Source organism: Pagrus pagrus (genome assembly GCF_965226575.1).
Source record: "Pagrus pagrus genome assembly, chromosome: 20".
Lineage (NCBI taxonomy): Eukaryota > Metazoa > Chordata > Actinopteri > Spariformes > Sparidae > Pagrus > Pagrus pagrus.
Genome location: NC_140207.1, coordinates 6,171,626 through 6,198,301, shown reverse-complemented (window position 1 = coordinate 6,198,301; position 26,676 = coordinate 6,171,626). Strand labels below are relative to the sequence as shown.

Here is a 26,676-nt window from a genome sequence, read left to right as displayed (position 1 = left end):
TCCTTGTTCTCGTTTCAGGAGAAGTCAATGATTTGGTGTGTTCTGCATTTAAAAGCCAACAACAAGAGTAAAGACAAAGTGAAAGCGGTGAACTCTCCTGGCCTCTGCTGTTTTAAAAACATTGGTGAGTGCTAGTCCAGCTATACAGACCCCTTTCCTGGCCTGGCTTTGTCATGGTTTTGGTTTTTGGTTGGTTATTTCCTATTTTATTGTCACTTTATACTTCCTCCTCAGCCTGATTTCCCCCCTCACATCAGCCTCGTCAGCACTGTCCTGTTCTCCAGCTGCACCTCATCCCCTTGTTACTTTCGTTTGTGTTCAAGCCTGTGTTGTTCCCCTCACTCTTTGTTTTGTCCGTCTGTTTTTCGTTCATGCGTCTCTTGTGCTCCTGCGCTTATTACCCGGTCCCCGTGTGTTCCCGTGTTCCTGATTTGTTCCTCGTGGCTTAAAAGGGTTGGTATTTTCCTTTGCACGCTCTTTTGTTACTTGGATTTTGTACACACAGCTTAATAATTGTGATGAAAACTCTGCGTGTATACTGTATTTCTTTCAAGTTTTAGTCGTCAGTCCACAAATAGTGGTCACATTGTCTCTATAGCTCATGGCAGCATTGTTTGGGCTTTGAGGAACAAAGCACTTCTAATGATAGGCAGGAGATGGGCTCCTGGACCTCCACAGCTCTGACTAAAGACGGACAGGAGCTGAATTGATTCTGGAAACTCATTTGCCGGCACTGAACAGCACGCCGCCAGCTTTTCTCCTCGCATCTGACATCTGCTGACCCCAATCTCTGGACATTAGCCATTCAGCTAAGATATAAACACACGCAGCCTCCTTTTATCCAGGTGATGTAACAGCATTTTCTTGTCAATCTGTTTGATTACTCAGACAATCAGGGGATCTACTGATCACAGCAATGTTTATTTTAGAAACTGAAAATTATTGTTCAACACATTTTGAATATTTGCAACCTTTTTTAAATTGGTTGTTTGTTTTTTTCCAAGCAGGAACAATTTGTACAACATTTTAATTTCACCGTAGGCAATAAAACCAAACAAAAACAAAAAATCTTTGCTCAATAAAGTCAGAATTGGTCAATATATGATACGATGCAACATCCAAGTGATTATCATGAAAGCAAACCTCAAATATCTCAGTTTACACTCATTTTAAGATGACATTTCAACATTAAAGTAGGTTAACTCAATATCAAAAGAGTTTATTTGGTATTATTTACTTTACTTGCATACAAATAAGATAAAATCAGGTCAAGACATCTCCCAAACACAGTACATGTGTAGTGTTTTTTGAATGTCTTAAATTCTGTCCATATGTTGAAATGTCTCTTTTAACAAAAGCAAAATGAGCAGAAAAGTCAGTTTTGACTCAGATATACCAAGAAACCATGTTTTCTGAACCTGAAACGCAGCACACAGGAGCCCGTTCTCCCTCACATGTAGTGAGCATTCACTTAATGATGAAGGTGAAGATTTAATAGGTTTAAAATGAGGCCTGGACATCTTTCACCTGCTTATTACCAACTGTGCTTCGTGCATACATGTACAGGCGCACACACAAATGTGCCTGGAGGACATTAAGTACATGTTGAATAACAGCTAATGACTTCCAACGGTTTCCTATTGGAAATCTATTTAAAATCATTCTGTAATTTCACCCTTTGATGTCTCACCATGGAAATCTACCCTGAGTTAATAGGTAGCTGTCGATGAGCAATCACAGAGGTGGGATAACATGAGTAAGGTCTCCGTTCGGCCGGGTTAGGTTGCCACTGTCGTCATTCAGAGAAATTGATATGTGAGCAGCCTATTTCCAATTTCTCTCTCACACAGCGCTGTAGAAATAATGATTGGCTCAAAAATGATTGAAAGCACTAATTGAAAGTGACACAATGGAAAGCTTCAAGGTAATCATCCCGAGGTCGGAGGCCGCTCCGTGGTCCGTCTTCATCGACAGACTTGCCAATAATGTTACGAATGATGATGGAGTTGAAATGTCACAAAGAGCCGGGGGGAGTTACCAGCATGTCAGGTCCGGCTGAGACGCATGCAAATAGACAGAGCACATGAAAATCAGCGTTTTAAAAAAAATGTACCCGGCAAGTCACTCAGGGTTGAGCCCATCCTGCCCATTGCCATCGCCGGCCTCGCTTCTAACTACTTGTTTGCGCTAGTTGTAGAGAAACTACTGCGTTCAGAAGCTAGCAAGAGTCAAGTGAAGTCACAACACTACATCTTTTACAGCCAGGTGGACTGGATAGAAAGAGGAGTGAAGGAGATGGATGAGGAAATGTGAAGATATTATTAGAGACTCTGCCGATTTAATATATTAAATAGTGTTTCTGTACAACAGTGATTGTTAAAGATTAGAGAGCGAGAAGGAAAAACTGAGGGAGTTGAACGAGGGGAGCGTGGAGGAGTGGAGTGGAAAGGTAAGAAGAAGGTAAGAGCAGGAGAAAGATCGTAGGAGACCAAAGAGTAAAGAATAAGGAGAGTGATGAAAAGGGCGAAGACGAGCAGACAGAGGTGATACAATGGCTTTTATTCAAGAAGAAGAATTTCCATTTATCCACCAGGTCAAAGCGATACAACGGTTCACTGCACCTGATTCCTCTTTTTCGATTGGCAGCGGGGGAAGAGCAGCAGTGGAGGAACATCAACAGATGAAATAGCATAAAGCCTCTTTGATTGATCTCGCTGGCGTGACCACATCCGTCAGGACGATGGAGGATGACTGTTGGCATACGACACTATGTGACACAATTGGGATCGGGTTGTCGTGGCAGCAGGCTAAGCAGGGTATTACAGACATCCCTCGCCTTAGCAACGCTTGCCAGCTGTAATCCCTCCAGTGAGTTCTGGGTCCGCCCCGGGATCTCCTCCTAATTTGTTGCACCTGGAAAACCTCCAACGGCGGCGGGCATCCTGATCATATGCCCGCATCACCTCAGCTGACCACTTTCAACACGAAAGAGGAGCGGCTCTACTCCGAGCTCCCTCGGGATGTCTGAGCTGCTCACTCGATCTCATTCTTTCAATCATTACCCAAAGCTCTTGACCAAGGTGAGGATTGGAAGGTAGATCAGCCGGCAAATCAAAAGCTTTGTCTTCCTGCTCAGCTCCCTCTTCAGCACAATGGCCACACCAAACCGCCTTGACCGTCTCATGCACCATTTTCCCGTCATTCGTGAACAGGACCCCAACCAGAGGGGGAAATCCACTGTTTTCTGGCAGGGAACCACAGCCCCAGACTTTGAGGTGCTGACACTCATCCCAACCACTTCACACTCAGCCGCAACCCACCCCAGAGCCTGCTGGAGGTCGCAAACTGAAACTTGACGTCACATGACCCTGAAACATGGCGGAGGAAAGTACACACTGGGTTGATGGTAAGAAACCTTTATCAAAACCATGTATTGTCTTGTCATTGTATCTGTTTCCTTTGCGCTGCCTTGTCACTCAAATACAGGAAACACATGGCAACGTGTTGTTGGGATGAAATGGAAAATAACAACTTCTTGGCGTCCACGCTGCTCCCACATTCCAACATGACACACGTGAACATACGGAAGTCAGAAGAACGACGACCCAACTCGGGAAATGACCATCCGAGGAGCTCACGAATGCACCAAGTGAACATGTTGCGTACGCTGACTGTTCTCAGAGCGACTGCTGCAGCACTGTGTCCCCACGGTGAGCAATTAAGCTGGGTACACCCGGCGTGAGAGCAGCTTGTAAGTGCCATCTGTTGCACCAGTCAAGAGAGTATTCTCCAAATTGAATCATAATACAGACAGCAGCTAGAAATATGGAGGTTCACTGCTCCCACCATTAAGGCCAAGCTCACTGTGAAGATAAACCTCCACGAACTCCCTCCTATGGTACATTGCAGTATTTTGTGAGGTACAAAAGGTGCATGTATTTTGTGTATGTGTTCCAGTGTGTTTGTGTGGACGTGACAGAGTGCTTACTGCTGTAGCGGGGAAGTGCAGAGCGAGCGTCTGCAGAGAAAGGCTGCTGAACCGTGCCGTCCAGGGATCACACTGTGCAATCGGACCACAATGCACTGCAGCTGCGATCAATTTAGGAGCGGAGGAGTGAGTGAGTGAGGGACAAAAGGAGGGGTGGATGGGCGGTAGGTGTTGTGGCCTGGGGTTTCCATAACTGAAGGGTTGCAGGTTTGATCCCCGAGGAGGCAAGAGACAAGACTTCCATTAGAGAAAGGACTCGTGCACCGTTTGAACCCGTCACTCGGCTCAGAGCTGTTAGAAGACTGTTGACAAAAGCAAGTTTTAGTCGAACATATTTAGACTTTCTTCCCATGAGTGGTGGGTGGATTCAATGTCCTTCTTGTTGTCATTGTTCTGTTAATCGCTTCTGGTATATTTTCAGACGGTTAATTGATGGCATTCACAAGACATGTAGTGAACTGAGAATTTCCCAGCATTGTTAACTGTAAAAAATGAATGAATAAAGCGAGGGTTGGTTAGTTTTTCTCAAAGCATCTTTTGTTTTATTTATAGAAAATCTCATAACATCCTGGGTAGACTTGAGGCAATGAGGAACGTTTGTGATAGCTATTGTGTATTTATGATCGTGGCATTATCAGAGTTGTATATGTTTATGTGTATATTGAGAGAGCTCGTCGAACGCAGCAAACTAGCTGCTAACACACGTCTCCAACAAGTGCTTTGTCTTGAGTAGTCAGGCATTGCGTGTTAACATGCCTGTTTAAAGTATATTTAGTTAGACATAATTAAGAGCGTGACCACTTTGAGTGGTCAGCTCGGTTGTGTTTGTGGTGTTGGGAAATGCAAATATTGGGCAAATAATATGGCTTCCTGTGCGGTAAATTGTACCAAAGAGCAACCCCGTTAGCGTTAACTGGCAGATAGCCGGCGAGCTCTAGAGGAAACAGCCATGGGCAGAGCTTCAGGTGGAATAAACTCCTGGATTTGAGGAGAGCTCAGTTTGTTTTGTACTGTAATTCTCTCTTTTTTGACTGTTGAGTGGAGGGGAAATGTGCTTTATAATAAAGAGAGGAGATGGGAAGAAGACACAGGAGGATAACAAAAAAGATCACTCTCTGGTGAGTGCACCTGAATACGCCTGTGGGTGAACTCACACAAGCAACTTGAATAAACACAAATGATCCTACGATCAAGATACCAAAACTGTCTTGTGATTTCACAAAGACCACAGATGTATTATATTACCTGTGTACAACTGACGGAGACGTTAATGTTGGCTGTTTCTTTAAGTCGTTTATTTTTTAAATAAAAACAGAACACAGATGTTTTCTTTGAAAAAAGAGAATGACTCATATTTCACTTTATTATAAAACAGTGGCAGCGGCCATATTTGCATTTCTCATTAAGAAGCTGCTTTATTTTTACAGTATAATGCAGTCAGCGTCACATACAGCAGCGTGACTACAAGAGCTTACAGCTGAGCTGAAGAGGGACGGACGTCACACACGCACACAGACACACACACGCACAGACACACACAAACATTGAACATTTCTTGCCCACTTGTTTTGAAATATTGTCTGAATTATATCTTTTGAGAAGTAGCTGCAAAAACGACAGTTTGTCTATTTCTATCTCTGTTTAGCTGCGTATAATTACCCATACAGCACTGCAGCACTGAGCACACATGCAAACACTCTCACGTAGCAGGTCCTACTTATTCAGGTAAATGATAGTTAAGCACTTCAGCATGTGTTTATGATTATCATACAGCAGTAATTTTCATCTGAAGAAATACTTAACATCCATTTCCAGTTATATAATGTGTGGAGGTTCAACTCTTATACCCTGTATTCATAAGGAGATGGTAGATATCTTCACATTTCTGTTTTGGCATCCTATTGCCGAAGACGAAACTAAAAATCTCTCGATCCGTTCACAATTCACGCCTTTAGAAAGCCTAAAAAGCTTCGTTTAAGACACAAATGATACATTAATAATACATGATATCAGTATCTTATCGCTTCACTAACTAGATAAATTGTTTACCATCTTCTGACCAGCAGTTAATGTGTCGTCACGTCCATTAAAAGTGCTATATACAATACAGCATCTTAACTATTTTCGTAAAAACATCAGCTGACAGTTCCCTGATTTTTATATATCGCTTCATTTACAGCGTAAAGGCATGGGCACAAACCTTGACATGCACGTAATTCACAGCTAAATTCACAACCAGTAAAAGTTTGCAGTAGCTACCAGCGGAAATATAAACTCTCATTATTCACGTAATAATAATAATAATAAAAAAACGAAACATAAATAGCATCTGTTCAAGTAAATTGAGTGACTCATTCGACAAGCTGCTCTCGTCAGCTGATAATGAGCATGCATGTGTATGACACAGGTAGAAGCAGGTATTCACAGTACACTGAATGAGGCACACGTTTCCTCCATTCATTACAAAGCGTCGCCGTGTCCCCGAGTCCTCGCAGCGATGAGTCATCCGAGCGGGTCAGCGATGGCGTGTCGATCCAGTCATCAGAAGCTCGTCGGTGGTTGATGTCCGCCTGCTGTCACTTCCTGAGAGAGAGACAGAGACACAGAGAGAGAGAAGAGAGAGAGAGAGAGATGGCATCATATGTGAAGGGTTGTTAGAAAATCTCTGATGCGATGAGTCCAAGGTGTAACTTCCAGCTTTTTTATTTTAATCTGTAACTTATTTGCTTGCTTTTGCTTTAAATGCAATTTTAACATTGTTTTAGCATTTATATGTCTCTCTTAAGCACTTTGAATTGTCTTGTGTCTGAATGATGCTACAGTATTTATTTTACATTTTATTTATTTTATTTATCTTTTAAATTATATACCAGAGCTACAAGGCTTTAGGACTTTAACATTTTTATTATCTTTATTTATTTATTTTCTGATTTGAGATGTGCTTTTAACTCTGGTTCCACTTGTTCTAGTCGCTGTTTGAAACTTTTCTGGGAAGCTCTGACAGCATGTCGACACTCTGACCGGGTGTCTTAACAGTCACAGGAGCACCAGACCGACAGGCAGGAAGAGCAGATGGAGTGACATCTTCATCCCATATGTGCTTGTGTTATCCAACTATCGCTGCATCTTTTTTTTTTTTTTTCCCACAAACTCAACTACACATTAAAACAAAAGCAAAGTCCAATTAAATTAGGATTGAATGGACATAAACAGCTGCTGTACAATACTGACTGGCATAGTTTTCATTTTGCATTCTTACACGTTGCGATGTGGTCCGTACGAGTCCAGCATCAGCGTGCTGGACTCCTCCAGGTTCCACTGGCAGCGCTGCAGAAGCTCCTCACACTCGGTTCTCGACCGCAGGCCCAGACGAAACAGCTGCTCCACCTTCAACACACAAGGCTTGTTGTTTGATAGTTTTTTTTTACAGTATGTCTCCACTATATACTCCAGCATGCATTTTTAACATCTGCGTAGGGGCCTGTTGCCATCAGGGACAGTCTGTGTCTTGGTCTTAAGCGTAACATAACCACCAAACCAAACTAAAATACTAAAAACTAACAGTGTCTTTATTTGGCCAATGTTTTGCCATTGAGGCATGTGCATCTTATAGAGTTTGATTGATGGAAATTGAGATCACAATATTTCCTTTTTGCCTTTTTAAGGGGAAAAAATGCCTGAAAGAACGCAGAAATGTTTTCACATTTTTGCACTTGTATGTCTGCGTGTACTGGTGTAAAAAACAAAAAGAGATGAATAACATTTCTTTGGAGGAAATGTTACTTTAGTTTTTATTTTATCGTACCTGGTAACATCTACTCTAGAGCAGAAAAGCTGGAGTTAAGCTTTCAAGGCTAACAAAGAACTATAAAGAGTAGAAGTATGTAGACGTATGAGTGTACCTTTAAATAATTGACGGCCAGAGGGATGCTCCAGTTGTGACCCTGCAGAGCTGACTTACATTCCTCCAGTGTGACACCGTGCACGGCGCCTTGGACCTATCGATCACATCAACTTATAATCAATTGAGGATTGAAGTTAATAGAAACATGTCTGGAACAACAGATTGTATTTTCAAAAATGTTTTCCTGGAAGCTGATGAAAGCAGGAATGCGACTGAATATAAAATCAAATGTAACTTAATTTATAAAAATGGGCTTTGGAACAGACAAACAGTCGCCTTTTGTTGTGTTGAGATTTACTCTTGATCTTTCAGCACATCAGTATTCGGCACGGTGCGGCCATAATGTGTTAAAAATGTAAATAAATGTCTGTAAACTCTGAATACTCTTCTCGTTCACTGACACAAAAACATTTTAATAACAAAACAGGCAGATTTACAAGCAAAAATATAGATTAAAAAACAACAGCAAGAGTTTTCCTTTCTCTTACCTGTGTGATGCTCTGCTCCTGTTGCATGCTGGGAACTGCAGTTCGGCCGTTGTTGTTGTTGTAGGAGGAGTTTGGTTTGGCTCCGCCGGGCCGCTGAATCATGGGTTTGACTGCCGCCATGTTGGCTGCTCCGTATCTGATAAGAAAACCACAGATACAAAATAAGGACAGTTTTATTACAGTAAGTATGAGTGAATGTTTAAAAATGTATCGATGTTCTATCTTTTAATGAAAAAGTGCACTTAAGCAAATGTGTTTTAATGAAAACACATTTATTTCATGTTTGTTTATTAACTGGCACAGTCCATCAGCTAATGAAGATGATACGATCAAAAGTACGAGTAGTTTTACATTATGGAAAATATAAAAATGTATAAGTACAGTGATTTTGCAGCACCGACCTACACCTGCAAACCTGACTAATGTTGAATGTGTACAAAAACTAAACTCAGATTTCTGTTTTGGAGGAGTTTATTTGCTGGACTATTTCTTGGCCAGGCAGTAACTTCCTGGACAGACTCTCCCCAAGACGAGCGAATTACTTTATTTCCGAAAATGAGGAATTACTCCTTTAATTTATTAAATTAGTTCGTTAATTTTAACTCTCACATAGTGGGAAATTGTGAAAAGTTTGTTTTAAAAACAAAGGAAATATGGCAGGGACGCAGTATCAACAAACAACTGTACACAACAGACATGAAATACTGGGAACAAATGTAACGTTCCCCCAAACTTTCCTTGAAAAATTGCCCCTATATGATAAAGAGTCAACGACATTAGACAGTGTTTGAAATGAGTAACAAACCTTTCCAGATACGCTGGTCGATCAGGCAGCGGGGCGGGAGCGGAGCTCTGGGAGCCGTCGATCAGTGTGGACAGGCCACGCCCCTCACGGAAGACGAGAGGCTCCAATAAGGAGCCGGACGAGTAGGAGGAGCCGCGAGCTGCGAGCTGTGAGGAATATGATGCCACTGGAGGCAGAGAGGAGGCGGACGAGTTGGAGGAGAGGAGCGGGCCCAGGAGTCCGGACGCCCGCCGTGGGGAGACGGAGAGGGGAGGTGGAGGCAGCGCCACGGGGGAGGAGGAGAGCGGCGGCACCAGGGGGAGGGGAGAGGAGGAGCGGGAGCCCGGCTGAGAGAAGGCGTGGTCTCTGGGTGGGATCTGAGGAGGCGTGTCTTCCGGGTCGCCCAGGGAGATGGAGCTTGTGCGCGACTGCGGGTTGGAGGTGCGGTTGGTGATGTTGTGTTTGGAGGGACGCAGCGGGGGGACGGGGCTGCGAGGGGGCAGCACCGGCCGGTCCTCGAAACAGGAGGTGAAGGAGGAGGTGGAGGAGGGGGAGGGAGGAGGCAGGTAGATCTGTCGGTGGGGGCCCAGAGGAGCCAGGGGCATGGGGAGGGGGGAGGATGGGAGGGAACGGCCTGTTGCCATGGGAACCTGCAGCTTCACCATCACCTACATCCGCAGAGACAGAAAGAAGAGTTAGCATAGAAAACAGATATAGAAACTGAAAATATATATTAAATGTTCTCTACCTCTCGCTGCAGCTCTTGGAAGAGGTCAGCTGACTGCGACTCACTCCTGCCCGCCATACCAGCGCTCGGCGTGGCCGCTGTGTCCTCAGTAAATCCTTTGTTGATGGACCGCACCTCCTGGTCCTCCGATTGGTCCTCAAGCTCGGTAGTAACCTCGTCGTAAGCTGGCTGGGGGAGAGGCCAGTCAAGGATGGATGGAGTGTCCTGAGGATGAGAGGGATGGACAGAAGTGGAGAAGGTGGCCTTAAAGGAAAGTCTTTTTTTAAGCCGAAATCCTCAACTACAAAGTGTTGGCATATCTGAAGTGGGTGCACAACCTCGAGGGCGTAAATAACATCTTGTCAGATGAAGAGCTGCAGGTGAAAGGCTGCACACCTCCAACTTCTCAATGAGGTAACCAACTACTTTTCCTCATTAACGTTATCAGGTTCCCTGTTCGCACCAGGTTTAAATCCGACACATTGCCAAACAGGCGCTTTTGCATTTTGCTTTGACTACAAATCCTCCACCATCATCTCGTCAGTACACTCTCCTTACTCTCGACATGTTAAACTTGAAATGTGACTCCTGCGACTCTGCTGCTGGCCCCACTGCACACGAAGTAGACACATGCAGCAGTTTCTAAATGTAGCATCTGTTGTGGGACTGAGTATTGATTTTTTAAAACACAAAATGATGGTGCAACACCGGGAACATCGACTGCCAGAGAGCCTACACTGGACGATTTTGGTTGTTTCTTTACATATTAAACAAGTCTCCATCTACTTCAGTTGTTGACGAGAATGCTCCAACGTTGTTTTGTTGTGAAGCTCCAGAAATGTTTCGTGGACTACGCAACTTCACCTGACTTTTCATCGGTATGGAGGTGAGTTGGTAATGACCATACTTTCATTTTTGAGTGAACTTTTCTTTTTAAGTGACAGTTACATATAATGTATAGAGACAAAGTGATGCCAGGACGTCGGGTTCTGTTTCCATCTCCATCAAATATCCCATGAACTTAAATATCCAGTCTTGGAAGATAATCTGTCTCAACATGACGTATTGCTCACTTCATCTACTGTATCTGTCTAGGGATGGTAGCTTTTGAAAGACAATCTAATATCATTGTTTATTCAGTATTTCTGTTATGTAACACCAAGATGATTTTTCTTAGAATATGGGAAACTCCAAGCACATGCTACATGTTGAATAAGAGACCGCATTGAGATCCTTGTCTCGACCACATGACTGTTAATATATAATCTGATGTTACTGCTATCTGAATTTCTGCTGTCCGTTCAAAATGTCATGGCAATCCATCTGACGGTTGTGGAGATACTTTAGTCTGGGCCAAAGTGGTGGATATCGCCATTCATAGAGGCTCAAAACAAAAAAAGTTGACCAAAATAAATAACTCTACTTTTATAAAGCCACTTAGATGGTAAAAATGCATCTCCATATGCTCCACAAAAGGTAAGACAGCTACATTTTCATGTTGTAAACAGCATGTTGAAACTGTTAAACACAGCTGAGTCGAGATGACCAAAGGGAGCCAGAGGATGAGGAGAAGTTACTGTAAGTATGTACATGGCCATCAAGGAGTACGCAGCCATCACACTGCACCTGCCTCAGGCGCCTTCAAAGAAAAATAAATTATATTGGACATTACTAAGCCAAAGACCAGGCGGTCTGGTGGGAACACAAAAATAACCGTTCACATGTCTAACAAACTAATTGGAACTGAACGGGACTACTTGCTGGAAACATTAGCCGATGTGAGGTTGACAGGAGTTGAAGATCTTTGAAACGCTGAGGCACAATTGCTTTCTGTGTGAGCTGCTGGTTGTGTCGAGAGAACCCAGAAGGTCAAAAGTTAGCTCAAACCACCGCATTAGCTGGAAAAACATGTGAGAAACAGCGAATAAAGACCTTTTCCCCTTCTATGATCGCCTGACAGCTCGAGTGCGTTAACAGAAACGGAAAACAACTTTCCCAGCTGTCATACTAATCACTTCAGCGGTGTAGTGACAAGCGGGGCTGCAAAAGCTATAACAATCCTGTATTATTGAGAGCCCTCTGGCTGCTGGTCTGGCAGTGTGGTTTTTCTTAACCAGAAGTCGTAGTGTACAGTAAATACATTGTATATGAGTTGAGGATATGAGTTTTAAAACTTTTTACAAGCTTGTGTGTGTCCTCTGCTTGTTTACTCTGCTGGGGGTTCGAGGCCTTCCAAACATCCCGCTGTATGAATCAGTCCAAAACAGAGCACCCCCAAACGTAAATACACACCAAAGTTAGCTGTAGTGGGGGACACGGGTTGGGAACCATGTGAGGCTCGCTGGAAGATATACTTTGCCCAGCTATGGAATAGGTTACTTTATATGGAAGAAAACTGGCTGACGTTAAAAGTATTTACATGGGATAAACACACGACTGGGCCTTGTCAAGAGATGTGTATACATTGTTCAGTAACACTGGACTGGTTGAAGTATTTCTTAAAAATGAAAAGGTCTGTGAGAATCTGTGCTTACTTGGTTTAAAGAGTAATGGGCTGGTGATATGTGGACTCAAGATGACGAAGATTAGGATGATGAAATTTCAATATGGCACTGAGAATCATGTTTTATATTTTTTATATTTTATGTGCTGTTTTTCCCCTGCAAGAAATGAGTGATACAGTTAATCTTTATTTAATTTATTACATGTTTTTATATATTTTTGTGGATATTTGTAAAACCTGAAGATGCCATACACGACATGATGGACCAGATTTTGGCATGACACAGGAATAAAAAATTAACTAACCGACTCTCTGATTGTTTGACAGGTCCGACTACTTTAACGCTCTGACTGTACCTTCAGTGTGTCTTCATCCAGCCGGGTCTCGGTGAGCGGCGAGGGCGTGGTCGAGCTGAAGCTGTCGTCGGTGAAGTCGATGAGCGACACCTCGCTTTTGGCCGAGCGCACGCCGGACCCCTCCCACGGCCGGAGCTTCAGACCCAGAGACACTCCCAGCCTCTTCAGCCCAGACGAAGCGCTGGTGTCGTCATCGTCGTCGTAATCGTCCATCACGGAGTCGTAGAACGGCTCTGGACACATGTACAAACACCGGAGTCAGGCAATAACAGCAGCAGGTATTTAAAGGTGAGATTGTGGATTTACAGACAGCACAGGACAAGAAGAGAAGAACTTACTCTTCAGCAGAACAGCAGGTTGGGGCGGACGAGGAGGAGGTTGCTCTGGTAAAGAGAGTTTTTAGACATTTATTAGTTCTGATTGTGAGCTATTAAAAGGAGAAAGAAATGGCGTGTTTGTGTTTGAATGTCTGAATAAATGTACTCTTGGCACGATTGGGGAGTTTGGTCGGCCTCGCGATGCCCGAGTCCATGCCAAGGACGTCAGGAGGGTCCATGGGATTCCCCAAGTACAGACTGAAAGGGAGCAGACGTGAAAAGTCAGATTTAGTTCCTGTCTGTGAATTCATTCAGCATTTAAATATGACGCACAAAATGGGCCAAAGAACAAAGGAACCTATTATTTCTTTACCATCTCTTCTTCATATCTGTCAAAGCTAATAAATGTTACTGGTGCCTGTAAAAATCTGAGCTTTGAGGCTCTTTCTGTCTTTGCAGCAGTTGTGAGGTTTCTCTGGATTTGAGTATTCGACTGAAAAAAGCTGAACAAGCAGATCATCTGTTGGTGAAGTGGAGGCGATGCTCTGCTGCTCTCCAGTGGACAAAGATGGAAGCAGATATTTTACTCAAGTAAAACAGTGTAGAGAAACTCTGTTACAAGTATTTAAAATCTTACTGAGATGTTACAGAGTACACTGCTCACTCTTTCTTTTTTCTCGCCACTGTCTCCAAGTGTAAATGTTGAGTCCTCTGTAAATAAATTAATAACAGCGTATCGTCTAGAAAGTGTCGTGAGAGATGAGACTTCGTTGTAAATTGGTAAAGTATCTGATATTAAATGTACTTAAGTATCAAGAGTACAAGTAAAAGTAAATTGATTATCAGAATCAGTGTCTTTCTTTTTTTAAAATCAGATAATTAATTAAATTAACTAAACGTGTGACTTCAGTCTGTGCGTGTTATCAACCTGTCTATACGATCTGCGTGTCCCCAGCTCCTGTGAGGGTCCGTGTCTCCGTGTCCAGTGTGGATGAACGAGTGTTTGAGTGGTCGGCTGATGTCGTGGGCGGACAGGCCGGCCACCGACGTCACCACGTGGCGAGGAAACTGCCCGACACGCAGCGTCCCCCTGTTCTGACCTCGCCACCAGTAGTGCTCCGCCCTGAAAAACACACATATCGACAGAAACAAACGCATCAGTATGAAATCGAGCAGAGATAAAATTCAACAATAACGGGACTTTCCTGAGTACAAAAAAACGCCTCTGTCACATGAATACACTTATTTAAATGTATAAACGACAGTGGAAATCTAGCAATATCTTGTTAGCTTGGGGGTTTTCATTTGGGCAGCGATACACACACACACGAGACAGAACAGATGTGTGTCTGTCCAATCAAAAGAAGCCACAATAAACTATAACGAGCCAGTAACGAGACAGTAATTACAGTAATCTTCCACAATGCAAAGAATCCAGCGTCAACAAAAGATGCATTTGTTGTCCCGTCCAGTCTGCACTGACACACACAGGCAAGACTTTCAAAACCAGTAATTTCATTAAAATACTGCTGTGTGTGTCTCTGTGTGTGAAGGATTGTGACACACTGACCTTCCCTCTATGATGGTGATGACGTCGTTCATTTTAATCTGAAGCTTGTCTTCCTCCTCAAAGTCCTGCAGGGCTCTCATGTCTGTCGGCGTCGTCTGCAGAACACATACACACATACAGTTTATACAAAAAGCAGCAGTCTAATGAACTACTACTGTCATCTCATTTCATGACAAACTACTTCTTGTCACATTTAAACTGCATGCTAAATAAGATTTCATCCTTTCTTGTTGATGAATGTGCTCCAGATTTGACCACAGAGATGTTGATTTGCAACATTTAGATGGATTAGATCAATTCAATGTGGCACTGAAGTTAGTTTCTTCTGAGTTTAAATAAAGCTGATCTAGCCTGTTTAGCAAACTACAGTAGCTGTCTGTCTGTCTGGCTTTCTTAGCATTAGCAACGGAAGCTAATCCAGGGGTCTCCTTTCTGTGTTGACTCTCATTTGAACATGTCTCCTCAGGTCATGCTGAATTTTGCTGAGATTCAGGAAATGTAGGGGGGGAAGTGCGGTGACTCTATCGTTTCCAAATAAACTTAAATCTATACGAATCATTTTAAACGCTTCTCTCAGTCCAATCACAAGTAAACACAGAAATTAGCCCCCGACTAGCTAGCAATTTTAGCTAGCTAGTTGCTATTTTCAAACCAGATGTTTGAGACGATTAATGTAAAAAGTTGGCGTCACAACTGTTTTGGACATTTTCTGACTTACGATTTCTGATTACATTCGACTGAAACTGATGTGCTACCTCGAGTAGGAAGTCTCTGAGCGCAGTGAAGGTCGGTCTGTCCTCAGGTTTGGGGCTCCAGCACTGCAGCATGACGTTGTAGAGGTCCTGAGGACAGTCCTCTGGTTTACACAGCCTCTCGGCCTCCACGTCCACCTTGTGGAGGATCTGAAAACAGACGCACAAAACACAGAATACTGTTTAATATCAGGTGAATTTATAAAATTGCGAGATGCTGCAACTGTTTTTTGTAGTTGGAATGTTTTAATCTGAACTTTAATGGAAAAGTAGGAAAGATGGAAACGTCTGTGTGTGTGCTTGCACCTGGCTCCCATTGAGGCCCACCCACGGCTCCTGTCCGTGGGTGAACATCTCCCACAGAGTGACCCCGAACATCCAGGTATCAGACGCATGGGAGAAAGTACGAGACTTCAGGGACTCCGGAGCACACCTGGAGCGAGACAAGGACGGAGACAGAGATAAAGAAAACAGAGAAAGTATAATACCAAACCTGTTTTAATCACTCTTAATCACATGCTGTTCTCACCACGGGAAAGGGATTTTGTGGCCCTCCTCCATGATGTATAGGTCGGTGTTTTTTGGCAGCGCCCTCATCAGGCCAAAGTCTCCGATCTTCACCGTGTCGTTGGTGGACAGCAGAACGTTGCGAGCCGCTAGGTCTCTGTGGAGGAAACGCTTCTGCTCCAGATAGGCCATACCGCACGCCACCTACGCACCAACAGAGACAGCATTACTTAATAACACCTCCAGTCCACTACATCTCACAGGCCAATGTTGTACTTTTTAGTGTGCAAGAGGGTTTCCACTTCCACTTCCTCTTGTGTGTTTGATCTGTTTGGTATTAACTGACCTGCACAGCGTAGTTACACAGAGAGGAGATAAGGATGTGACCCTGCCGCTTTCTCAGACGATCCAACAGGGAACCCAGAGGGGCCAGCTCGACCACCTACACACAAACACACAAGATGGAGATAAAACACTCAGCTTATTACATCAACACGTCTCATTTTTACGTCTAAAAAATAAGAGAAGATGAGAATAAGTGTGTTTTACCATCTTCATGGGTTGTGTGAGGACGATGCCGTACAGCCGGATGAGGTTCTGGTGGCTCAGTGAGTGCATGGCGTTCACCTCTCTGATGAAATCGTCCAGACCGTCTGAGTCCAACACGCTGGCCTTCAGACACTTCACCGCCACCGACAACTACAAAGACAGAGAGGGAGAGACGACGACTGTCAATCAATTTAAATCTTATTTACTTTTATTATCTGGATCTACTGTGAAGCTCTTTGTAACTTTGATTGTATATAAATAATTGTATTATTATCTTTATTAATCAACAGCATGTTATGAGCACAAGTTGACTCCATGTTGGTGCAGAAACTCTCTCCTGTGTCTCACCACTCTGCCGTTGGGTCCGGTCCACTCTCCTCTCCGCACCACCCCGAACGTGCCGTCTCCGAGCCGCTCGAACAGCTGCAGCTCCGCCTCTCTGATCAGGCAGGTGAGCGAGGCGGGAGCTTCGCTGCTGGCTGGGGCCGGGCTGGACGTCGCCCCCTGAGGGAGGGGCTGCTGGGGGTCGGCGTCGGGTCGTTTCACCGGAAACACCTACAGGCCCGGAGGACGAAACCTTGTGACCCTGGTTTTCGTTCTCATTCTCATAAACAGGAAGATCTTTTACTTAAATTGTTTATTTATGGATCAACAAAACACACCAATCCAAGGGATAAAACGTTTAAGGGAAAACACTTTTATAAGATGTTGAAGACAAAACATGAGACATAAAATGTAAGAATATGATCTTTAATTAAAAACCAGTTAGTTTACTGTTTGAGATTGTTGTTGTGATGTATTGCTCTGAATAATAGTATAAACATGTTTCACTGAACGTCGCAGCATTGCAGATGTCTGTCGTCTCCAATTAAAGGTTATTAAAATGCTGGTTTTACTTCCTAGTGCATCTGCATCTTCCCTTATGAAAATATGAGCTTAATAATATACATTACTCATTATATAAGATCCATTTTACAGTGATAATAAAAGGTATTTAACTTTCTTTAAATATACATAGTCACCCTGCAAATATATGAGCATTTGGCAGTACTCAGTCTGGTTATCTATCAGAAGAAATGTGTTTAATATTTGAATAAGACTAACATCACACTATCTTATTTGGCATTCAAACTTTTGTTCAGTTGGCGGTGAGACGTCGGGGTTAAAGAGTCAGAGAATACATGTTATGAAATACAAGACTGTGTGTGAATGTAACAAAGTATGTGTGTGTGTGTATGTGTGTGTGTTAGAGTACAGAGTGGTACCGCACCTTGCTCATCCAGGACTTGCGTTTGTAAAGAGCTCTTCTCCTCTTGACGGCCTCCCAAAGCCTCCTCTGACCTGAAGTGACACAATAACAAACACACTGAAGACATTTTATATTCTTATTTTAACGAGCTGTGAAAGAATTATTCAGATATTTGACGTAAGTACCATTTCAGAAAAATGTAAAAAGGAAAGATCAATAAAATAAAATGGATATTTTTAGACTGGGACCAGGAAAGAGGACGTACCCGGGCGCCCCATGCCGATCTTCTCCAGGTCTTCGTTCTTGACGTAGTCGAAGTGGGAGATTCTCGTGACGTTGAGGTCGTCACGGATGCGCAGGAAGTACTGCTGCAGCTGCACGTCTGTCAGCAGCTCCAGCAGCCACTCCGTCCCCTCCTCACACTGCATCTGCACACACACATTCACCTGCTGTTACTACACGTGTGGACACATCAGTGAAAAAACACTGTGCCCTCAGTGCATACAAGACCCTGATTCTGTGTTTTTAGCTTCAACCGATCAGTTATCATTACAGGGTGAGGCTAATGGACACTGTTAATGGACACTGAAGTGAAAAATGGAGGAGCTACTCTAAATTATGGATGACTGTGCATTAACACGTTCAATAAAAACAAATCCCAGACAAACACACTTTTACCTGATATACCCCTGCAAAACTACAGATAACACAGACTGAACAAACAAGATGTCACATGTTAGTGTGAGCTGTGAGGTGCTGGTGGGGGCAGAGCCAAGCTAGCTGTTTTCCCTTGCGTCCAGTCTCTATGCTAAGCTAAGCTAACGGATTGCAAGAAAGCGATTAACATTTGCCCCAAATGTCAAACTACTTCTTTATGTCGAGTCCTTGGAAGCCAAACTTTGCGTCTTAAACTATTGCCTCATTTTTCACCCATCTGGATCTCAACATGTCGCATCAGCGATGTTGAAGCAGTTCAGTGAGAGTGAGTCAGAAATTAATCACATTATTTAAGCTGTCATTGTGTTTGTGTGGGAAGAATCATTCTTTCTTCTGAGGATTGTGTTTGTCTTTCCGTCTCTGCAAAGAGACATGATTATATTATGATTTTTGAGGCAAATACTAATATCAATATTTGATAGTTTAAATCCTGTTTTTGTTTAAATTAACACAAACATTTCCGTCAAGATCTCTTCATTTCTGACTTATGAAAAACATCAGACAATCTGAGGGGTCGCACCATTAATAACAGGAAAGAAAAGAAAGAAAAAAACATACAAATTCTGCACTAAATGTATTGTTTTTTTGTTTGTTTTTTCCCAGACATGCCTGAAACGTTGCTTTTTTTCTGGTGAATTACAGGATAACTGAAGCTTGTCTTTGGTTTAACTCTAAACTGGTACAGCAGACATTATGGATCTGCACGATTAGTCGACTAAAAGATTAAATGTCCAGCTTCTTAAATGTGAATATTTTATGGTACTTTACTCCACCATGACAATATACTGAACATCTTTGGGTTGTGGACAAAAAAAGACAACAAAACATTAACTATTTTTAAATGTACACATTTAAGTTACATTTTGATAGAATTTGCCACGTCTCCATCGTCAAATGTTGATTTAATATCACCAATATTAGCAACATAACATTAGCAATGTTTTCCTTTTGACTGATTATCATTTTTTACAGCATTTGCTTTGCGATTGCGAACAACCAATTTAGTGACTTGTTTTGTAGGATAATGTGCCATATGCCACAATTAAATTAATACGATTTGGTTATTGAAATATGATTAAAGTTGTTTTGTTGTGGGTGTGTAGTGGGTTTCAAACTTTTTCACCTCAAGGACCCCTAAACTGACACAAATCAGACTGTGGACTTGGAAACATTTTGTTTCATGCTCCCCCACCTTGCAAGAATTTAGCTTTTAAATCTCATATTAAAGAAAATATATGAAACTAATTACCTAAATATCCACACGTTCTGTCATTGTGATACTTATGGATGAAATTATAGAGAAAATATTTCTTTTTTTTGCTGAGGGCCCCCTCAAACCTCCTCAAGGTCCCCTGGAGGTCCCCGAACCTCATTTTGAGAACCACTGGTTGTGAACAACTGGACTAAATGGTTAAATCAAATTAAAATCACAACACATACTCTGTTGTTGCAGCACATCAACACACACACATACACACACATCCACCCACCCACCCACACACACACACACACTGTAATTACAGCGACAGAAGAAGAATCACTGCATGTCCAACCACAACTTGAGGCTTTACCATTCCTGCCCCGACACTTCCTCCGATCCTCCCGTCTCTCTCCTCTTCGTCCTCCTCCTCCCCCTCCTCCTCTCCCCTGGTGAATGGGAGACGCTGGTACATATAGCTCTCCCCCATACTGTAGCAGCTCCTCTCGTCCTTCGCTGTCGTCTCTCTCTTCCTTTTTCCCCCCCCCCTGTCTAGCTGCTATTCAGAGAAGGCGTTAGCTCTGCCTCTCCGAGTCTAGTTTGCTAATCTCCTCTCAGCTCGGTGACCTTCTCTGCTCGATCGATAGGCGCATGCACACGCACACACAAACGCACCGGGAGGCATTTGACGCCGCGCTCTCTCCAACCGTATCACCTAAAGCTATCTATAAACTCTCTGTGTCTTCCCTCCCACGGCTTGTTTCTCTGCCTGCTGACTCATGGCTTCCTGCAGCGTCGGACACCTCCATACTTCCCCTTCTCTCCGCATCTTATCCCCCTCTCTAGCTCTCCATCTCCTTCTGGCTCAGCAGCCGAGCCCACCGTCTGATGTTAAATAATTCAGCAGCACTGACAAGAGGAGGAGAGGGAGGGAGGGAGGAGGGAGGTTGGTGGAGGAAGGAGGGGAGAGGCTGTAGATACAAATAGGTGGACAGATGGATGGGTAATTGGACGAATGGTCAGGCCAAAGAGAAATAATAGGGAGACGGTTCCCAGCATGCATCTGATGGATGCTGACATGCAGATGGTGCAGCAGTCAGCCCGACATCACCTCAAACAAGCAGAACATCTTCTCGAGTATGGGAATATGATGCGGTTGTTTTGCTTTGAGCTGACTTCGCTGGTTCAAGAGTTTTGATTTGAGTTGTTGGTTGCACAAAATAAGCAAAATTAAGACATAACTTTGGTATTTTCCGCATTTTTCAGGCCTCTTTATGGACATTTATCAAGACAAAATGTCAGACTGTAGCAGAAATTTCAGCTGCTCAACAGGATAATTGCGTTACTAAAAGTGCACACCCTCTCTTCAGTGGGTGCACGTGCTCCACCGTGCATGAAGGCTGTAGACAACATCAAGTCACCATCTCCTTCAGTTGTTTGGAAGAACGCCACAACGCTGTTTTTCTGTGAAGCTCCAGAAACATTTTGTGGACTACTAAACTATTTTTGGGTGAACTTATCCTTTAATAGTTGGTCCATGCAGTTTCTCTCCACAGGCCATCACTCTGATGAACAGCTAACATCAGTCGTATGGCGTCAGTAATCTTCTACCACAAGGTATAATTTATTATTTACAGTTCAAAATATACAAGTTTTGCCGTGTTTTATGTTGTTTTACTGTTTATTTTGTAGTTCAGCCTTTTGAATCAGGCGTTAGCGTGTTGCTACTCCCAGTCTGAGGTGATGTTGGACTAAAGCTGAAATATACAGAGGAGAGGAAAAGTAGATTTTTGAGTCTCATTCCCAGCTCGTCAGATAATGACGCTCTGGGACTGTAGGACGGGTCGGCAAAATAAAAACCTGAATCCTTTTTTCCTTAATTTAAATCACACAGGTTGTCACAGACGACCAAACATCAGCATGCCCTCTCACAGGCAGTTTAAATAAGATAGCATGAGGTATATCTGAGTGATATAAGGGCATTAATTCAGTCAGTGTGTTTGGTAAAGGCTTATCCGCTGCTTGCACTGAGCTCTGACAGAGATAAAATGTACACATAAATCCAATCTGCTTAAACCTGTGAGCTTAAATCAAAACATATTGAGCTCAACTACCACTGAGCTATCCCCGCCACCAGCAACATCTGACGGCTAACTGGTGCATGCAGTTCAGAGTGTGTCGACAATATCTGCCTGTCCACTGCACGTGTGTGTTTGTGTTTGAGCATCTGTGGCCTAAATGAGCATAAAATCAGAGCTTTCATCTGTGTGTGCACGAGTTTTATCGAGGGCGATGCCCTAAAAATAGAGAAGCTAAATTTAGCATACGTACACTGTCATGAAGAGTGAACAGAGCTGCTTTACTTCGCTCTCATCTCAGCATACATACACCTGAGATTCAGTCAGGACTGTGAACAGATATCCTGTATGATGAGGATGAGGATTTATGGTGCGGCTTTATTCTTAGTTTCCTCAAAATCACTGACCTCTGACTAATTAGACACACCAGGAAACAGCAGCTCTCAGAGCAGCGATCCTGTAATTTAGTATATGTACAGTTGAATGAGAGTAGAGGCAGCGGAAAAACTTCAAATATTCATATTTGACAAAGAAAAACAGCAAATTATAACATTTAAGAAGCTGGAACCAGAGGATATGAGTGACAAATGTTTAACTTTGTATCATTCAGCTAATTGATTTAAAGCTACACTGTCCCTATATGGCCTTACTGCAACCTGCTGACAAGGTTCAGCCTAAAGTCAGCAAGCAACTGGGTGTGTTGTCCCGGGCCTGGTGTCAGAACCACCCTCTAACACTTTAAATAAGAGATCATCTCATCCTGCGCAGGAGTCAGACCGTCGGCTGCCCTGCCTGTGATATCATCTCCATCAGAAACTGAGCGAGAGCCGAGTATCCCCACGCAGAGCAGGTCCACTGAGGGAGACATGACTAAGCCTCTGTTTACATCACTATCATTATCATTCCAGCTGACAATTATATAATATTTCTGTATGCAAAGCAGTCCTTTCTTCAATCAGTGTTCCTCCAATCACTCATTTTCTCCTTGTTTTGAACGGTTATATTGAGTATACGTATGTAAAACTGACCATGACTTGGATCTTGGATGTGTTTGAAACAGTTGTTAGAGACTCCATCTGTTATTATGCTTATTTTAAACTGTCCATGTCAGTGTCAGAGCTGAAGGTGGATGGGTGGATCGTGGTGCTGGAGTGGTGCAGGATTTCTAATGGCAGGCCTGGTCCCAGCAAAGACCACTTAGAGCAGCATCAACATTTTTTATTCATACAACAAAGGCGAGGCTTTTAATTCTGTTAATTATATCAACAGAGTGACGAGAAACAAGGAAAAATGTAGACGTCAGCTTTAAGTTTGTTTTTCATACTACTGTGGGCCAAGTACTGTGCTTGTACTTGTACTCTACTTGATAATGTCCATTTCATACTACTTTATACTTCTACTCCACTGCATCCAGATGATAATATTGTACTTTTTAGTCCACTACATTTACTTTTTACCTGAAGTGACTTTGTAGATTGAGATAAATAACATAAAATACAATTATATACTATATTTTAATGTATTATTATGGATAAAGATGAAACATACTCATCTTTAACATAATAAAGTAATAAATTAGCCCCACCTTTACCAGCTGCAACATCAGAGTATTTTTACTACTTGTAACACAAGTAAAACGTGTGAGTACTTCCTCCAGCATTGTGGATGTGTTGGTACAACAGAGAGGCAGTGTGTGTGTGTTAAACTGCTCTCACCCTGCAGACGTCTTCTGGTGGATCAGGAGTCAGGAGAGGTCACTGGAGGTCACCTGGTGGAGGCCATGGGTGGAGAGACTCCACATCTGCACACACAAAATAAAGACATAGAGAATCTGAATGAACTAAACTGAGAGATGGAGACACAACAGACACAACAGCTCAAATGTGGTTGTTTTCACACAAATTATTAATAAACGCCAAAGCAAACTGGAGCTCCATCTGTCTCCAAACAGAAGACAGCAGAGTCTTTCACAGCCGCGACAGACTGAAACAAACCGAGGAAGACAGACGAAGAAACAGTTTGATGGAGGAGCCCACACATTTCCCTTTCCATGCCACATGAATTCAATTTCACTCATTTTTACAGATTAATAACACTCACTGCTGTTATCTGTGAGCAACACTTAATACCATGCATGCATTGTTCTCCCTGTACCGCTCTATTCTGGTGTCCCTGCGGTGTTTTCTGTTTGATATCCCTTGAAGGGGCCACCGGGACTTTTGCTTTGCTGTTTAAAGTATTTAAAAACTTAAGATTTGAATGTTTCAGCCTAAATATGTGTATAATATCTGTTCACCTCTGCACATTAGTGTGTGGATTTCACGAGGGAAGACAGGACTGGAGCTCATTGATTGATCTGTGGTCTTTTCAAGGTTCTGAGTCTTCATCAGAGTCAGAAATCAACTTATTTTTGAAGACGTGTTGAAACATCAGAAATTGCTGATTCAGCTCAACGTTGCTTAAGGATGAGCAGAGATTTCCTTATTTTTCTTGACTTTTGCAATACTTTTTTGTTTTCCTCTTCTCTTACTACTGTTTCTGTGTTATTATGCAACAAAATACCAACTGCAAATTCCTTTTATGTGAAATCCTACAAGGCAACGAACCTGATTCTGATCATAATGACAATTTATTGTTTAGTTAACACTTTGCACTTCGCTCTCACCGACTAATACATGCATGTCCCTATACACTTTATACTACTGACTCAATTATACTGTACTTAAAGGGGCTCTATGTAGTTTTGGAGAAGAAATTCAAACTCAGAACCTTAATATTTACAATATTAATGAGGAAATAATAATTTTTTTCCCATAACTGAACAAACAAGCTGTCCTCAGAACACTGTTTGAAGCTAGAAAGGTGGCAGGGTCCGCCACATATAAACAAAGTAAAACAGTTTGAACACTGACTCTACCTGTTTACATCACAGTGTGTATATTTATTACTACAGCGTTATATATCTATTTTACCACCTTTTACAAACTGTTGTCCTGCTGCACAATCTATAAACATATTTGTCTGGGTATTGTAGGAGGGAGCCTGAGTCATGTTTCACTGTAGCTGTTGTGCAATAAATAAAATGATTGAAGGTAAAATATGTAGTTTGGGGGAAGAGAAAGAGTCATTGACTGATTTTACAAGCCTAAACAAACTAAATAAACAAACTCTCTTTGTTTTCATGACTGAATAAACAAACTGACCTTAAATGACTACACAATTTCATACTGTTTGTTTGTTTATGTGTGGAGGACCCTGCCACCTTTCTAGCTTCAAACTGATACAAATATTTCTGACTTTGTATTATTATCTTATTTATATTGTAAATATTCAAATTCTGTGTTTGTATTTCTTCTCCAAAACTACATAATGCCCCTTTAAAACATTTTATCATTTGGGAAGACATTTTAATCAGAACAGAAAAATATTAATTGATTGATTTTCATTGATTTTTGTTCAGTTTGATGAATAAACTGATAAACAAACTGAACTTAAAGGACAACACAATTTCATACTGTTTTACTTTGTTTACATGTGGCGGACCCTACCACCTTTCTGGCTTCAAACAGTGTTCAGGGGACCTTATTTTCCTCTTAAACAGCTTGTTTATTCAGTTATGGGAAGAAAAAATATTATTACCTCATTTATATTGTAAATATTAAAACAATGCACCTTTAACACATTTTATTAAAGACTTTATATCGTTGTGTCTTGTTAAAATCCTCTGGGGGTGGAGACAGGGACTATTTTCTGGTCTTCAGTTGTAAATAATATATTTTTATGACCTAAATCTGACTGGAGGTCTCTGGGTAGTGACTGCATCTGACTGTGAGACAAACATAAGCAAGATTTTTGATATTTTAAAAGCAAATATCAGTAAACAGAAGCATCATGGCTAAGACTAGTGCATGTGTATCTGTGGGGGATCTTTACCACGTTAATGTTGACAAATATAAACAAAATTAAACTAGTATATAAGGACAGTTAATACAAATACAGGGGGAGATGAAGGCTACTCCTCTCTGCTGAACGGAGCAGAGCTGCTTTTAATTGATCAATCTGCTGCTCCAGTTAAAGCTGATTAACCTGCTGTTGACTCGTCCCGTTAAGTTCCCACCTGTCAGTAAACGTCTCACCGTCACAGCATCACCGCAGCTCCGTGTGTATTTATTGATTTATTGATTTATCGCAGTTTGTTTTGTAGCAACGCGTCTCATCTTCCTGATGGACAACCAGAGCTGCCATTAAATTAACCTCCCCGGAGTACCGACCTGTGAAGACGGGGCTCTTAGCGGGAGAGCAGTCCCCCCTCCTTCCTCCGGTCAGTCCGAGCTCTCGTCCCGCCGCTCTCCGCTCTCCGCCGTCGCCGAAGCCGAAGCTGTTTCTCGGTATTGGGTTAAATCCAGCCGGTCCGTTATCTTTCTCTCTCTCCGTTCCCACCGTTAATCCCGGGACTCTCCTGAGGCTGCTGCCGGGATTTATGAGCGTCACTGTGCGTAACCTCACGCGCAGATGTAGCGCTGCTGGCCCCGGAATAACCGTTATAACTACACTTCCTGTTTGGAGCTTCAGGCTTTCAAAATAAAAGCACGGGTTTATCAACTGTAGATTTGGAGAAGAAACTCAGAATTTTAATATTTACAATATAAATGAGGTTATAATACCCTTTTCCCCCCCCATAACTGAATAAACAAGCTGTTCTCAGAGGAAACACTGTTAGAAGCTGGAAAGGTGGCAGGGTCCGCCACATATAAACAAAGTAAAACAGTATGAAATTGTTGTCCTTTAAGGTCAGGTTGTTTGTTCGGTTTAATCATCAAACTTATCATCAAAAATCAATCAATAAACATTTTTGTCTTCCGATTAAAATGTCTTCCCAAAAAGTACATAGTACACCTTTAATAAAATGTTTTAAAGGGGCATTATGTAGTTTTGGAGAAGAAACACAAACACAGAATTTTAATATTTACAATATAAATAAGGTAATAA

General features: G+C 42.4%; 2 protein-coding genes across 3 annotated transcripts in view; both read right to left on the bottom strand.

Annotated features, from left to right (window-relative positions):
* Positions 1–26,676, bottom strand: part of thnsl1 (threonine synthase like 1) — a gene marked incomplete at its 5' end in the record, with an annotated part of 333,814 nt that overhangs the window by 208,391 nt on the left and 98,747 nt on the right. The window lies entirely within an intron of this gene.
* Positions 5,299–26,207, bottom strand: tnk2a (tyrosine kinase, non-receptor, 2a). Of its 2 annotated transcripts, XM_084341084.1 has the most exons (21): positions 25,959–26,207; positions 23,403–23,488; positions 17,960–18,122; positions 17,716–17,786; positions 16,794–17,000; positions 16,446–16,595; positions 16,243–16,338; positions 15,919–16,100; positions 15,696–15,822; positions 15,393–15,539; positions 14,638–14,732; positions 13,996–14,190; positions 13,234–13,325; positions 13,089–13,133; positions 12,751–12,983; positions 9,913–10,116; positions 9,186–9,832; positions 8,381–8,516; positions 7,891–7,986; positions 7,248–7,375; positions 5,300–6,571 (listed from the first exon to the last, which is right to left on the bottom strand). In XM_084341084.1, the coding sequence occupies exons 3-21, from the start codon at positions 18,120–18,122 to the stop codon at positions 6,565–6,567; spliced, it is 3,021 nt and encodes a 1,006-aa protein (XP_084197210.1). In that variant the 5' UTR covers positions 23,403–23,488; positions 25,959–26,207; the 3' UTR covers positions 5,300–6,564. The 2 variants fall into 2 exon arrangements, with proteins under 2 accessions (XP_084197209.1, XP_084197210.1); XM_084341083.1 differs by lacking the exons at positions 23,403–23,488; positions 25,959–26,207 and adding an exon at positions 19,983–20,500 and having other exon boundaries at positions 5,299–6,571.

Excerpts from the sequence above, each read along its gene's own strand:
- tnk2a (XM_084341083.1), bottom strand. The coding sequence starts at position 20,099 with ATGGGGGAGAGCTATATGTACCAGCGTCTCCCATTCACCAGGGGAGAG. Across the intron at positions 14,733-15,392 it reads TCAGAGACTTCCTACTCGAG|ACGACGCCGACAGACATGAG; the intron begins GTAGCACATCAG and ends TGTGTTCTGCAG. Across the intron at positions 13,326-13,995 it reads CACGCAGATCGTATAGACAG|TCTGTACTTGGGGAATCCCA; the intron begins GTTGATAACACG and ends GCTCCCTTTCAG.